The sequence below is a fragment of the Aedes aegypti genome, chromosome 2, assembly GCF_002204515.2.
Source record: "Aedes aegypti strain LVP_AGWG chromosome 2, AaegL5.0 Primary Assembly, whole genome shotgun sequence".
NCBI classification, from domain to species: Eukaryota; Metazoa; Arthropoda; class Insecta; order Diptera; family Culicidae; genus Aedes; species Aedes aegypti.
Genome location: NC_035108.1, coordinates 300,502,534 through 300,514,873, shown reverse-complemented (window position 1 = coordinate 300,514,873; position 12,340 = coordinate 300,502,534). Strand labels below are relative to the sequence as shown.

The 12,340-nt window shown below is 42.0% G+C and overlaps 2 protein-coding genes across 2 annotated transcripts; both read left to right on the top strand.

Annotated features, from left to right (window-relative positions):
* The first annotated feature begins 729 nt into the window (after window positions 1–729).
* Window positions 730–4,175, top strand: LOC110675187 (mucin-2-like). The gene is made up of 2 exons (XM_021839594.1): window positions 730–1,124; window positions 1,836–4,175. Exons 1-2 carry the CDS (start codon window positions 730–732, stop codon window positions 4,123–4,125), a joined length of 2,685 nt encoding a protein of 894 aa, XP_021695286.1. The 3' UTR covers window positions 4,126–4,175.
* On the top strand, window positions 4,138–10,831 carry LOC110675186 (DNA polymerase alpha subunit B-like). The gene is made up of 5 exons (XM_021839593.1): window positions 4,138–4,183; window positions 5,907–6,317; window positions 6,369–6,675; window positions 6,763–7,080; window positions 10,630–10,831. Exons 1-5 carry the CDS (start codon window positions 4,138–4,140, stop codon window positions 10,829–10,831), a joined length of 1,284 nt encoding a protein of 427 aa, XP_021695285.1.
* The last annotated feature ends 1,509 nt before the right edge of the window (window positions 10,832–12,340 follow it).

Below are 12,340 nucleotides of genomic sequence, written 5' to 3'. Positions count from 1 at the left end.
CTAAATTGCTCAAATTGGGAATGATGCTTTAACAATTGATGGAGACATTATTTTCAAACCTTATATATTTTTTATGAAAGTTGTACGCCTTTGTCGGAGAGGCCCTGGATACTGAACCCATCTTGAATCCACACACCATATTATACTTAAAAGTGCGATCCAATGTGCTGCAAGATATTTACTATTTCTTATTCGTAACATAGTTAAAGTATAAAATTGTCCAAAAACCATCGCCATAGTTCATCAACAGCCCTCCACATCCATGTCCTAGTACAAGTATTGTACTGTATACTGGCTAGGGTGACTGAACTTCTTTTGCATGTATCCAGAAGATATTTCTTACTAAAATTCTTTACAGTTTCTTGAAATATAAACCCCAAACAATAACTTATTTCCATTCTTGAATCACAAGAACCTATTCATGTTTGTGGAACTAAAAACTCAAGAAACTAACAGAAAGAACAACTATGTCTGAGGTAGACGATAACTGCTTCCGGCGGCACATCTAATCAGCGACCAAACCTCAGATTTCTTGCCCCGAAAACTCTACATTTTAGCACGAGAGCCTCCCACTATCATTCTATTTCTCGACGAAGTAAAAACTATTCTCTAAGCCACTGCAAATCGCGAGTTGTCTCCATCGCACAAAAAACTACCACGAAACTGCCTTTTTAAAGCCGCCGACGCACGTTACACAACAAACAGTCCGCAAAGTTCATTCGGGTCGAAATGTGCGGAAACAAGCGTTTACTGCTTACGGTTCTTATTCTGGTGGCTATCGCTCCCGGTGGCCGCCCAGATGGAGGATGCGATCGAAAATGTTCCAAACCCAGTCACAACTGCCCACAGCAAGACCGAACCCTCGAAGTAGTGTTCCGACATGATGAATACGTGGACCGATATTACCGATGCGTCTCCGGGATTGCGTACGAGTTCCAGTGTCCATTCGGTATAGCGTTTGATCCGATCCAGGGCCGCTGTCGATATGCATCGGAGGGTGAAATTAGATCGTGGCAAGCAAAACAACTGATGCCATGCGAAAAATGTGTTCCCGGCGTTAAATTTGTGGGGCTGGGAGCTTTCCTGCCTCAATATCTGCAATGCGTGTACGACGGGGTTGCAGAGTTAAAAACTTGCCCTGTGGGACAGAGCAAAACTAGATCCGTTCAGCTTTTGTGGATGACCGACCACTGCGAAGGATTCTTAACAACGCGCGGCCAGCGGATTGAGGACTACCCTCTCACAGGTATGAAAAGACCTTTGCCTAAAATTCTATCGCCAAAGGTAATCAATTTAATCAAAAAAACTCATGACCATAAATATCCTTATCTAGATGATCGGCATAAAACTCATCATACATGCGGAAACGTTAATATGCTTGGATTATGCCCATGTCTTGCCTGCAGTAACGATATAGTTACGAAGGCTCCTTGTGGAAGTCCTACGCCTTCAACGATAACTACTCCTTGCCCTTCAACTACAACTACAATTGTTACGACATCTACAAAAAGCCCGATCACTACTACTACCAAAATGACGACCATTTCGGAAACCCCTTCTACTACGACTACTGCTGAGCCAGATACCACTACCGACACATCAACAACTACATCCGAAATAACGACTCATTCACACACTTCTTCTACTACTACCACGACTACTGCTGAACCTGAAACCACAGACAGTACAGTTCCGGATTTAACAATTACAGCTGAAACCACAGTGCCAATATACGATGATTATTTTGAAGATCATATAGTTGGAAACCCGTTGGAAATTGAATCTTTTGGATGGCATTTTACAACAACTGCGAAACCCAAAACAACAACAACCAGAAAGCCAACAACCAGAAAGCCGACAACCACAAGAAAACCCACTACCACAACTAAAAAACCAACAACCACAACTAAAAAGCCAACAACTACAACTAGAAAACCAAAAACCACAACAACGACAACGGAAGAACCAACAACAACCACTACAAAAGAACCAACAACAACCACTACAGAAGAACCAACAACTACTACAGAAGAACCAACAACAACTACTACAGAAGAACCAACAACAACCACTACAGAAGAACCAACAACAACCACTACAGAAGAACCAACAACAACCACTACAGAAGAAGATGAAACAACGTGCGTTTGTGTAAAAGTGACTACAACAACAACTGAAGAAACTACGACAACAGAAGAAACTACGACCACAGAAGAAACTACGACTACTCAAGAAACTACGACCACAGAAGAAACTACGACTACTGAAGAAACTACGACCACCGAAGAAACTACAACTACTGCAGAAACAACGACTACTGAAAAAACTACGACAACTGAAGAAACTACGACCACGGAAGAAACAACGACTACTGAAGAAACTACGACCACAGAAGAAACTACGACTACTGAAGAAACTACGACCACCGAAGAAACTACAACTACTGCAGAAACAACGACTACTGAAGAAACTACGACTACTGAAGAAACTACGACCACGGAAGAAACTACAACTACTGCAGAAACAACGACTACTGAAGAAACTACGACAACTGAAGAAACTACGACCACGGAAGAAACAACGACTACTGAAGAAACTACGACCACGGAAGAAACAACAACTACTGAAGAAACAACGACTACTGAAGAAACTACGACCACAGAAGAAACTACAACTACTGCAGAAACAACGACTACTGAAGAAACTACGACAACTGAAGAAACTACGACCACGGAAGAAACAACGACTACTGAAGAAACTACGACCACAGAAGAAACAACAACTACTGAAGAAACAACGACTACTGAAGAAACAACGACCACAGAAGAAACTACGACTACTGAAAAAACTACGACCACAGAAGAAACTACGACTACTGAAGAAACTACGACCACTGAAGAAACTACAACTACTGCAGAAACAACGACCACTGAAGAAACTACGACCACCGAAGAAACTACGACTACTGAAGAAACTACGACCACAGAAGAAACTACGACTACTGAAGAAACTACGACCACCGAAGAAACTACGACTACTGAAGAAACTACGACCACAGAAGAAACTACGACTACTGAAGAAACTACGACCACAGAAGAAACAACGACTACTGAAGAAACTACGACCACCGAAGAAACTACTACTACTAAAGAAACTACGACCACAGAAGAAACTACGACTACTGAAGAAACTACGACCACAGAAGAAACTACGACTACTGAAGAAACTACGACTACTGAAGAAACTACGACTACTGAAGAAACTACGACCACAGAAGAAACTACGACTACTGAAGAAACTACGACCACAGAAGAAACCACGACTACTGAAGAAACTACGACCACAGAAGAAACTACGACTACTGAAGAAACTACGACCACCGAAGAAACTACAACTACTGAAGAAACTACGACTACTGAAGAAACTACGACCACTGAAGAAACAACGACTACAGAAGAAACCACGACCACTGAAGAAACAACGACTACTGAAGAAACTACAACTACTGAAGAAACTACGACTACTGAAGAAACTACGACCACCGAAGAAACTACGACTACTGAAGAAACTACGACCACAGAAGAAACAACGACTACAGAAGAAACAACGACTACTGAAGAAACAACGACTACTGAAGAAACTACAACTACTGAAGAAACTACGACTACTGAAGAAACTACGACCACAGAAGAAACAACGACTACTGAAGAAACTACAACTACTGAAGAAACTACGACTACTGAAGAAACTACGACCACAGAAGAAACAACGACTACTGAAGAAACTACGACCACAGAAGAAACTACTACTACTGAAGAAACTACGACCACGGAAGAAACTACAACTACTGAAGAAACTACGACCACAGAAGAAACTACGACTACTGAAGAAACCACGACCACTGAAGAAACAACGACTACTGAAGAAACTACAACTACTGAAGAAACTACGACTACTGAAGAAACTACGACCACGGAAGAAACCACAACTACAGAAGAAACCACAACAACGGAAGAAACGACGACTACAGAGGGAACTACGACAACTCGTAAGACGACTTGTGTCTGTGTGGATGTTGACTCTACCACACCCATGCCTGCCACCGATGAGCCAGCTCATGGTTAAAACTCACCCCCAATGAAAGAGGAACGACAAAATGCATCCGGCGATGAACGACTGATTTGTAACTTAAACAATAGGAGACATAATCGATAATGAAGTATGCGAAACACGTAGCAACGTGATGGAAACTGGCATGCCTTGTGCATTAGTTCTAAAACTCATGCAAAAAATAAGAAATAAAAAGCAGCTTAATCATTTTTACGAGTTCGCGGGAAGTTCTTCCAAACAAACTTAGTGCTGACTGTGGAAAATTAACTAAACGCGTTCACGTTTTTGCAATAATCAAGTTATGTTTCTTAAGTTTGCTATGTATACGAAACGGGTTTCCGTTCGTAATCATTTACTCCTATATTCATCCAATTTGAAAACAATTGTTGGATTTACCTTATTTATTTAAACATAATATCAATAAATGCTATGAAAAACATCTCTTTGTATTTGCCAGAATCCTGCGCATTTTTACCTATTGTGACAAAAATGTTCATAGAGAAAGTACCACACTACATTCCGGATAATCATACATACAGCCATTCCATGAAAAATCGATCTAGTGGGTCACCGAATTCCGTGAAAATTTGCTATTTTGTTCCTTATTCGAAATAAGAATACACGTGTTTTTGGATTTTTTGATTAGGGTGACCACTTCCGAAATAGGGTGACCAGAAAAATCAAGATTTTGCTAAATTTTTATTTAAAAATAACTTTTGAACCGCTTGACCGATTTTTAATTTTCTTGGACGAAATTAAAGCTAAAGATTTTGGCTTTTCAAGAAATATATAAAATTTCACAAAAATTGGTTTTCTACATAAAAATAAATCAATATTTTCCGTTTTTTCGTGTTTTGAAGGCTTCGGGACCAAAGGAGCTATTGCTGTTCTCATCTTTTTCTTGAAAGTTCAGTAAATTTTACGTTTACTATCAAATTTTCAACGATGTTTTTTTTTGAGATACATTTTTTTTTTTGAAAATAAAGAATCAGGCATTTTTCATCGGCACACACTGTAGGTCTCAGTGGAATAGATTTTTTTTTTTTTTTTTAAACCGCAACGACTTTCCCATTCACTGCGAGCAAGGCGCAGTAAGATACAGCAGCAGCGCAGCAATATTTTTCTCCTTTCGCCCCAGCTAGCAGTAAGCATCCCAATTGCTTTCATGCTGTAGCATTGGGCTGCGTAGTGCTAGCATATCGGTACATCATACCTTTGTAATATGTTACACTCATCCGTACTACATCTTCCATATATAAGAGGCACCATTCCCTATTCATGTTAGTTGTAAGTTGAAATCTTTCCATACAGGAACACTGCCTCTCGGTGGTGGGCAATAAATCAGTCGTAATAGTCAAGTTTCGTTATTCGTCTGCCCCTTCGGGACCACATTTTTATTTATTTATTTTTTCATTTCTTTATTAGTATCATTCGAAACATTACATTCATTTCTTATATCTAGGTGTTCTGTGTTAGACAACACTATCATTCTAATTTGGTAAAACAAATTTAAGATTTTATTCACATTTTGTTAACAACATATTACATTTCATTTGCCTTAGCAGTTCAGATTATTTACAGGTGAGTTGATTTCACCTTGCTTATAAGAGAAAAAAAAACACGTTTTCAATTTACTTAACCTAACTTAACCTAAATATATTACGCATTAATCGTTTCAATAGAAGATTGTAACGACTTTTGCCTGAAATTATTAATTATTTTATTTGACATTTGTTCCAATGTTTCACCATTGGATATTCTATGTTTCGGGACCACATTAAATAATCACAACGTAGGGCTTGGACAACCCAGGACGAAACATTGGTGCCGTGACCAGGATGAACCGAACAACTCCGGCAATGTGATTTACACCTTCGGCAGCGGTCAGCTACTCAAGCAAATCAATTGGTCGTCGACGGACATTGACCAGCGCGTTCCGTTATCCATCAAAGTTCCCACCTTCGCCGGTGATAACCTGGAAGAAGGTGCATCCGAAGCTGGCGTGGGGAAGTTCATGAACGACGACTGCCAGTACATGTTCGACTTCAGCTACCTGCGAACTCTCATCCTCGGAGATCTGATTCACGAAGGCGGCAAGCGTATTTGCCGCCGGTTGGCCTCTCTTCGACAGGAAGAAGAGTGTGATCTGCCTCAGCAGCTTGATGAGGCTCAAGGCGAAGACCTTCCGGTACCTAAGCATGATGGAGGTGCAATCCTTGAAAATATTGCAATTCATCATGTGGATTATCTCTCTACAGAACCGGTACACATCATGGGAAGCATCGTTGTGTATCCCGAGAAGAAACACGATCGCGTGCCAATCGTCGATTTTGATGATTTGACATTGTACTGCATGAAGCTGGACTTTAGCAAGATGAAGGCCTGGTCCGTATTTCCGGGGGAAACCGTTGTCTTGAAGAAGGGGCAATCCTCGTGGAAAAGCCTTCCAAGTTCAAAAAGTTCACACGAGATAAACCTAGAGCTTCTCAAAGCGCCGATGGAACTCGGAAAGAAACTAAGCATGGTGATCGCGTCAGGTCCTTACACTGCAAAGGATGATCTCTTGTATGGAAAGCTATCGGATTTGCTGACATACTGTGAGAACAATTGTCCCGATTGATTGGTCCTGACGGGTCCGTTCGGTGACATCAGTAATCCCTTGTTCAACACGATCGCCGAAACCTACGATGAGTACTTCGAAAAACTGATCATCAACATAATGAGTTCTGTATCGACCAACACCGAGGTGTTGATCGTGTCGCATCATGATGACCTTATGTCCATGTTCGTTTACCCTTCATTCCCGTACCACCTTTACTCAGAAACTTTCCCCAACCAGCGCTTCTTGTCGGACTCCTGCATTGTTTCGATCAACGGACTGGAAATCGGCATCACAACCGCGGACATCATCAAGGATTTGTCCGAGGATGAGGAGAGCGGTGGTCAGAAGGGCGATAAAATCAAGCATGCGTTCAACTCAGGCCATCGACATGGATGGAGACACCATCTTCTATGGTGACAGAGGGCTCGATTGGCTTGTCAGATGAATCGAGCCCGGGACATCCGGTCTACTGTCAATCGCTGCAGTTGATATAGGGCATGTCAAAGGTATGGTTCAACTACATGTTCCACCACAAGACGTTCTATTCGTTAAATCTTCCGTCGGAAAACCTGCCGCTTGATTTGCGCATTCGGCAATATTCCGCGGGTACCCAATATTTATTTTTTCTTATACGTTTATTTAAAAAGCTCAAGCGCCGTCAGGCATAACGGAGCCGGATTCATTTTGATTTGTTTTACAAATTCGTGTTGCTTCTTAACATACTATGCTAGTTTTGGGGAACCGTAAGACTCGCGGTTTGTTGTGGATAAAGGTGGGATTCGAGGGTTTGATTGATGACATTCAGTAGCGATGTAGCGGTACGATGCTGCTTGTCAATCAAAGAGTGGACTTGAACGACCTGTAACGATACAACAAAAACTAGAGGGGGAGACGAGGTGGACAAGACAGGAAGGATCAAACGAAAACATCAATTTTCTTCAGAAACTTGAAGATGAGGAACATGTAATCGAAGTCCAACATACCCAACACATCTTTAATGTTTTCCTTATCTGGTTTTCCTCGGGTCCTGAGGGATTCACATAAATCGGTTCTGGCAACATCGTGTTCGGGACAATACCAGACGACATGGTTTATGTCGTGGTAACTTTCGCCACAACAACATCCATTGCTATCTGCGAGACCTGTTCTAAAGAGATGCGAGCCTAGGGAGTAGTGATTGGACATCAGGCGACAGATTACCTTGATAAAATCTCGACTCATGTCCAAGCCCTTAAACCATGGTCTATTCGATACCTGTGGGAGAATAGAATGTAACCACCTGACCAAATTCCCTTCATCCCATTTTTGTTGCCAACTGACCATGACTTGCTGGCGAGCAATTGTAAAAAAAACATTGCCACCTTGGCGAGCGAGTCAGCCTTCTCATTGCCCGGTGTTTAGGAGTAGCATGAGGATTTTACCCACCCTGAAATACACCTCTGTTAGAATCATTAGGTCGAATGAGAAATGTAAGGTTTACGATCAGAGAGCGAGGGTTATTACGTCACTACACGATCACGACGGGTCTATCGGTAGGAGATTAAATTAAATTAAGATTGCAATCTAGTGCTACTGCAAGCAATAAGGTGAACGGTCACCAAATTTTATCTAAGAACAGTCCTGTATATATGTGAATATTTAACTGTCTAAAATAAATGTAATTGTTCATGTAAAGTGTAATAAATAGTGTTTAACGTTAATTGAGTGTTTCAACGTGATCATCCTGTGGAAATGGAGGCTCCCAGCAACAAATAAGCAGCTCTAGAGGAGCTAGTTTCTTCTATAAGAGGATGGATGGTTGGAAGATATGGTGGAATCCCCTACTTACACGGATTGTTCTTTCGGAGGCCTAAACCCCCCTACGATGTTGCGGGTCGGTGGATCTAAGCCCCAACATTTTGGTCCTTCGAGCCGGATGCCTCCGGAAGGACAATGGAATCACGGTTCAGAAGCCTACTTGCGCGCCATGGGGTAGACATGGCGCTGGATACTCTCTATTCATCTCAAGACCCAAATCGCCATACTTCATCATCACAGATCTCATGGACAATGGTCAACTCCAATTTCGTCATCTCGATTCAATCATGGCTACTACAGTTCACAATACGCAACTTCACTTCAAATGAAATGGAAGGCAAGGACTTCGCTAATCACCACCATCATAAATTATATCGGAAACATCACTATCGTTTGGAAGCGCTCAACAAGGAATGGCTTAGTGCTGTTAGCTGGAACAACTTGGATTATGGAGCCAAACTACATCATTCAAGGATTCGAAGTCACCAACTGTTGATTGGACGGAGTATATTAACTTTGCTGCGGATATTGACAACAAACACCGAATCAGTGAAAACTCCTGGTTCCACAGGTAAATACAAAATTTTCGGTGTATATGTCTCGCCGAAGCAAAATCAAACAACCACTTAACACTTGGTTTTTCAACATCGCCCTCACATGCACTCCCGGGTTCTTCATATTGGATGCCTGAGACTGGACTAGAAACTGGAGGACACATGCCATAATCAACTGGATTGCACTGAAAAGCGGCTAAGGTAGTACGACACTTCTTCACCTACGGATTGGTCTTCATTGGGAAGCGCGAAATAAACATCACATCCACTACGAAACGGCTCAGTACTGGATACAATTTTCGTTTTTCAACTATGGAGGGTCAGCACCAACTATCATTTTCTCAGGTCAGTTTGCTTAGTATGTGTCCGCCGAAGCCTGGACACTGGATACTACACAACGTTAATTCCAAATTATCATCTACATACACGCATCGTACGACGAGATGACCGCTCAGTAAAACCACACTTGTGCACTGGTATCAAGGGTGTAGTATCAGCCTTTTCTGTATTGGATATGCAGAAAAGCATCACACACAAATGGAGGAATACAACTGGCCAACAGAGATAGAACATCCCAGGTTTCTCTTCGTATCTCTGTTTACATCGATACTGAGGTCGATTTCGTCCATCCAACGTGTTCGTTATGGTCACTGCGATACACACTGAGCGAAGGACGGCACAACACTACTGCACATCCTCACTTTGACTATCATCGTCATCATCATCACGGAAGGTTCAATGTGTTGAAGAACATTCGTTTACCTACAGATCCAAAGGTTTTCAACTATTATCATTGCTGAATCCCATCAGCTATTTGGATCTTGATGCTAGGAGATTCATTCACGAGCTATCTTGATGCTAGGAAATTCATTCAATATTCGAGCAACAGGTGCTCACGGAGGTTTATACCATTGGTCTAGGTGACCCACTTGGTATCCCAAATGCTACTAGGGGTGGCACAAATTTAGGAAGGGTAATTGATTGGAACATCATTTACCTAATGAACGAAGAAGTTTTACACGGTTGCTCATGGCATAGTTAGTGACCGGCGTCTTCAACCAACACATAATCGTCAAGGGGCGATTAATGATTTTCAAGGATCTTTGTCAACGGAAACGACGGAGATCTTCACACTATCGGAAAAGAATGGAATCCTACTTCAAATCGGTCGTACGACGATACCACTTCAAACCACTTCAGAACCTGGAACGTAACGAACCAAAACGATCTACGCGACGGACAGAGGTCAACTGGATATACACTCGTGTGGTGTTGGCTTTCAATATCACATGAAAATTAGGTCCGGCTATGCAAGGTAACACAATCACCCTATCATCTATTGGATACATCCATACCTGGAGCTGAGATAACAGTGTGGAATTTGCTTCAACTATATCGACGGCGTGTGGACCTGATGCGATTTCCTACAGAATACTACACCAATATCATTTCTCGGTTATACAAACGAATACGACGATCAACAACGAGGAGATCTCTAGTACTAGTTGGACTCGATCGTAGATACTTTTGGAAAACACGGTCCTATAAAAACAATCACCAATCCAGGACGGTCAATGACAAGGATTTCAGCTGGAAAAAGGAAATTAATCCTACGGAGGGCACACTGGGTACCCATGGCAACAATATCAGGGACATAAGGTATGTTGCTCATCCAATTATCCTGATGCAGTTGGAGACTAGGAGATCTACTGCAATCCAATTCATGGACATAAGGGTGTCCTTGATCAAACCAAGGAACGATCACTAGGGGTGCCCATATCATCCACCAAATCAATGGTATGGACACGGCGGTGTTCGACATCACAACGAAGGAAAGGATTTTTTTGGTAAATTCCAACCAAATTATGGACACTAGGGGTGCCCATGTCGGAGGCAGACCATCATGAGGCGCGAAGGGTGTTTCTTTGGAAATCTATACGGATTGGATAGGATATACGGTGTGTTCAATCAACTCAATGGCTCTGGACGAAGGAGTCGTCCTCATCCTATGCTAACCACAAGGACGTGGTCTAGGTGGAATTATCCGTTTGGATCATAACGTGTGGCAAGTGGAACTGGGATCAAGGTGTTCTCAAGGATGTTTGCACCAAATCAAGGAAATGGAAACGCACTGCTTCAACCAAGAACGACGGAGCACAGAATCAAAATCTGCACGGCAACATAACGGAGTGTAAGTTAACTGATGATGCGACTACCAACTCTTCATCTATTCTGGAACCGATCGAACAACATCAAGGACAAACATCTTGGACAGCATCAAGTAAACTGGCGAACTGGTTAAGAGGAAAACCTTGGTCTCACAGGTAAATATGAGAACCAGTATATGTTTAGTCGAAGACTCACACCATTCAAATCCTAACACCATGTTTTATCGTCATATATTCAACACGTCAACGAGTCTGGCTTCTGCGACTACCAAACATTTCGGAAATCATCTGGATACGTAGATACCGTGAGACACCAGCTTATTCATGATCAGCGTATTGGAGCATGGATGGAATCATTCGGATACACGCCCCGACTGACAGGAAGGATCGCTCAAATTCGTAAGGGTAAAGCCGATTCCACATGGTGAGTGAGCGGAGCCTACCAGCAGCAACAAGGACTAAGGTGGTAACAATTTGAATGAATTTATTCAGAAATTTACGACATTTCAGGGTGGGTGAGTATGTTTAGGAGTAGCATGAGGATTTTACCCACCCTGAAATACACCTCTGTTAGAATCATTAGGTCGAATGAGAAATGTAAGGATTACGATCAGAGAGCGAGGGTTATTACGTCACTACACGATCGCGACGGGTCGATCGGTAGGAGATTAAATTAAATTAAGATTGCAATCTAGTGCTACTGCAAGCAATAAGGTGAACGGTCACCAAATTTTATCTAAGAACAGTCCTGTATATATGTGAATATTTAACTGTCTAAAATAAATGTAATTGTTCATGTAAAGTGTAATAAATAGTGTTTAACGTTAATTGAGTGTTTCAACGTGATCATCCTGTGGAAATGGAGGCTCCCAGCAACAAATAAGCAGCTCTAGAGGAGCTAGTTTCTTCTATAAGAGGATGGATGGTTGGAAGATATGGTGGAATCCCCTACTTACACGGATTGTTCTTTCGGAGGCCTAAACCCCCTTACGATGTTGCGGGTCGGTGGATCTAAGCCCCAACACCCGGAATTGAGCAATGAGAAGGGACCCAAACCAAGGTGATATTGTGATTCGATAGAGCACTACTCAATGTGCATCGTATTTCCC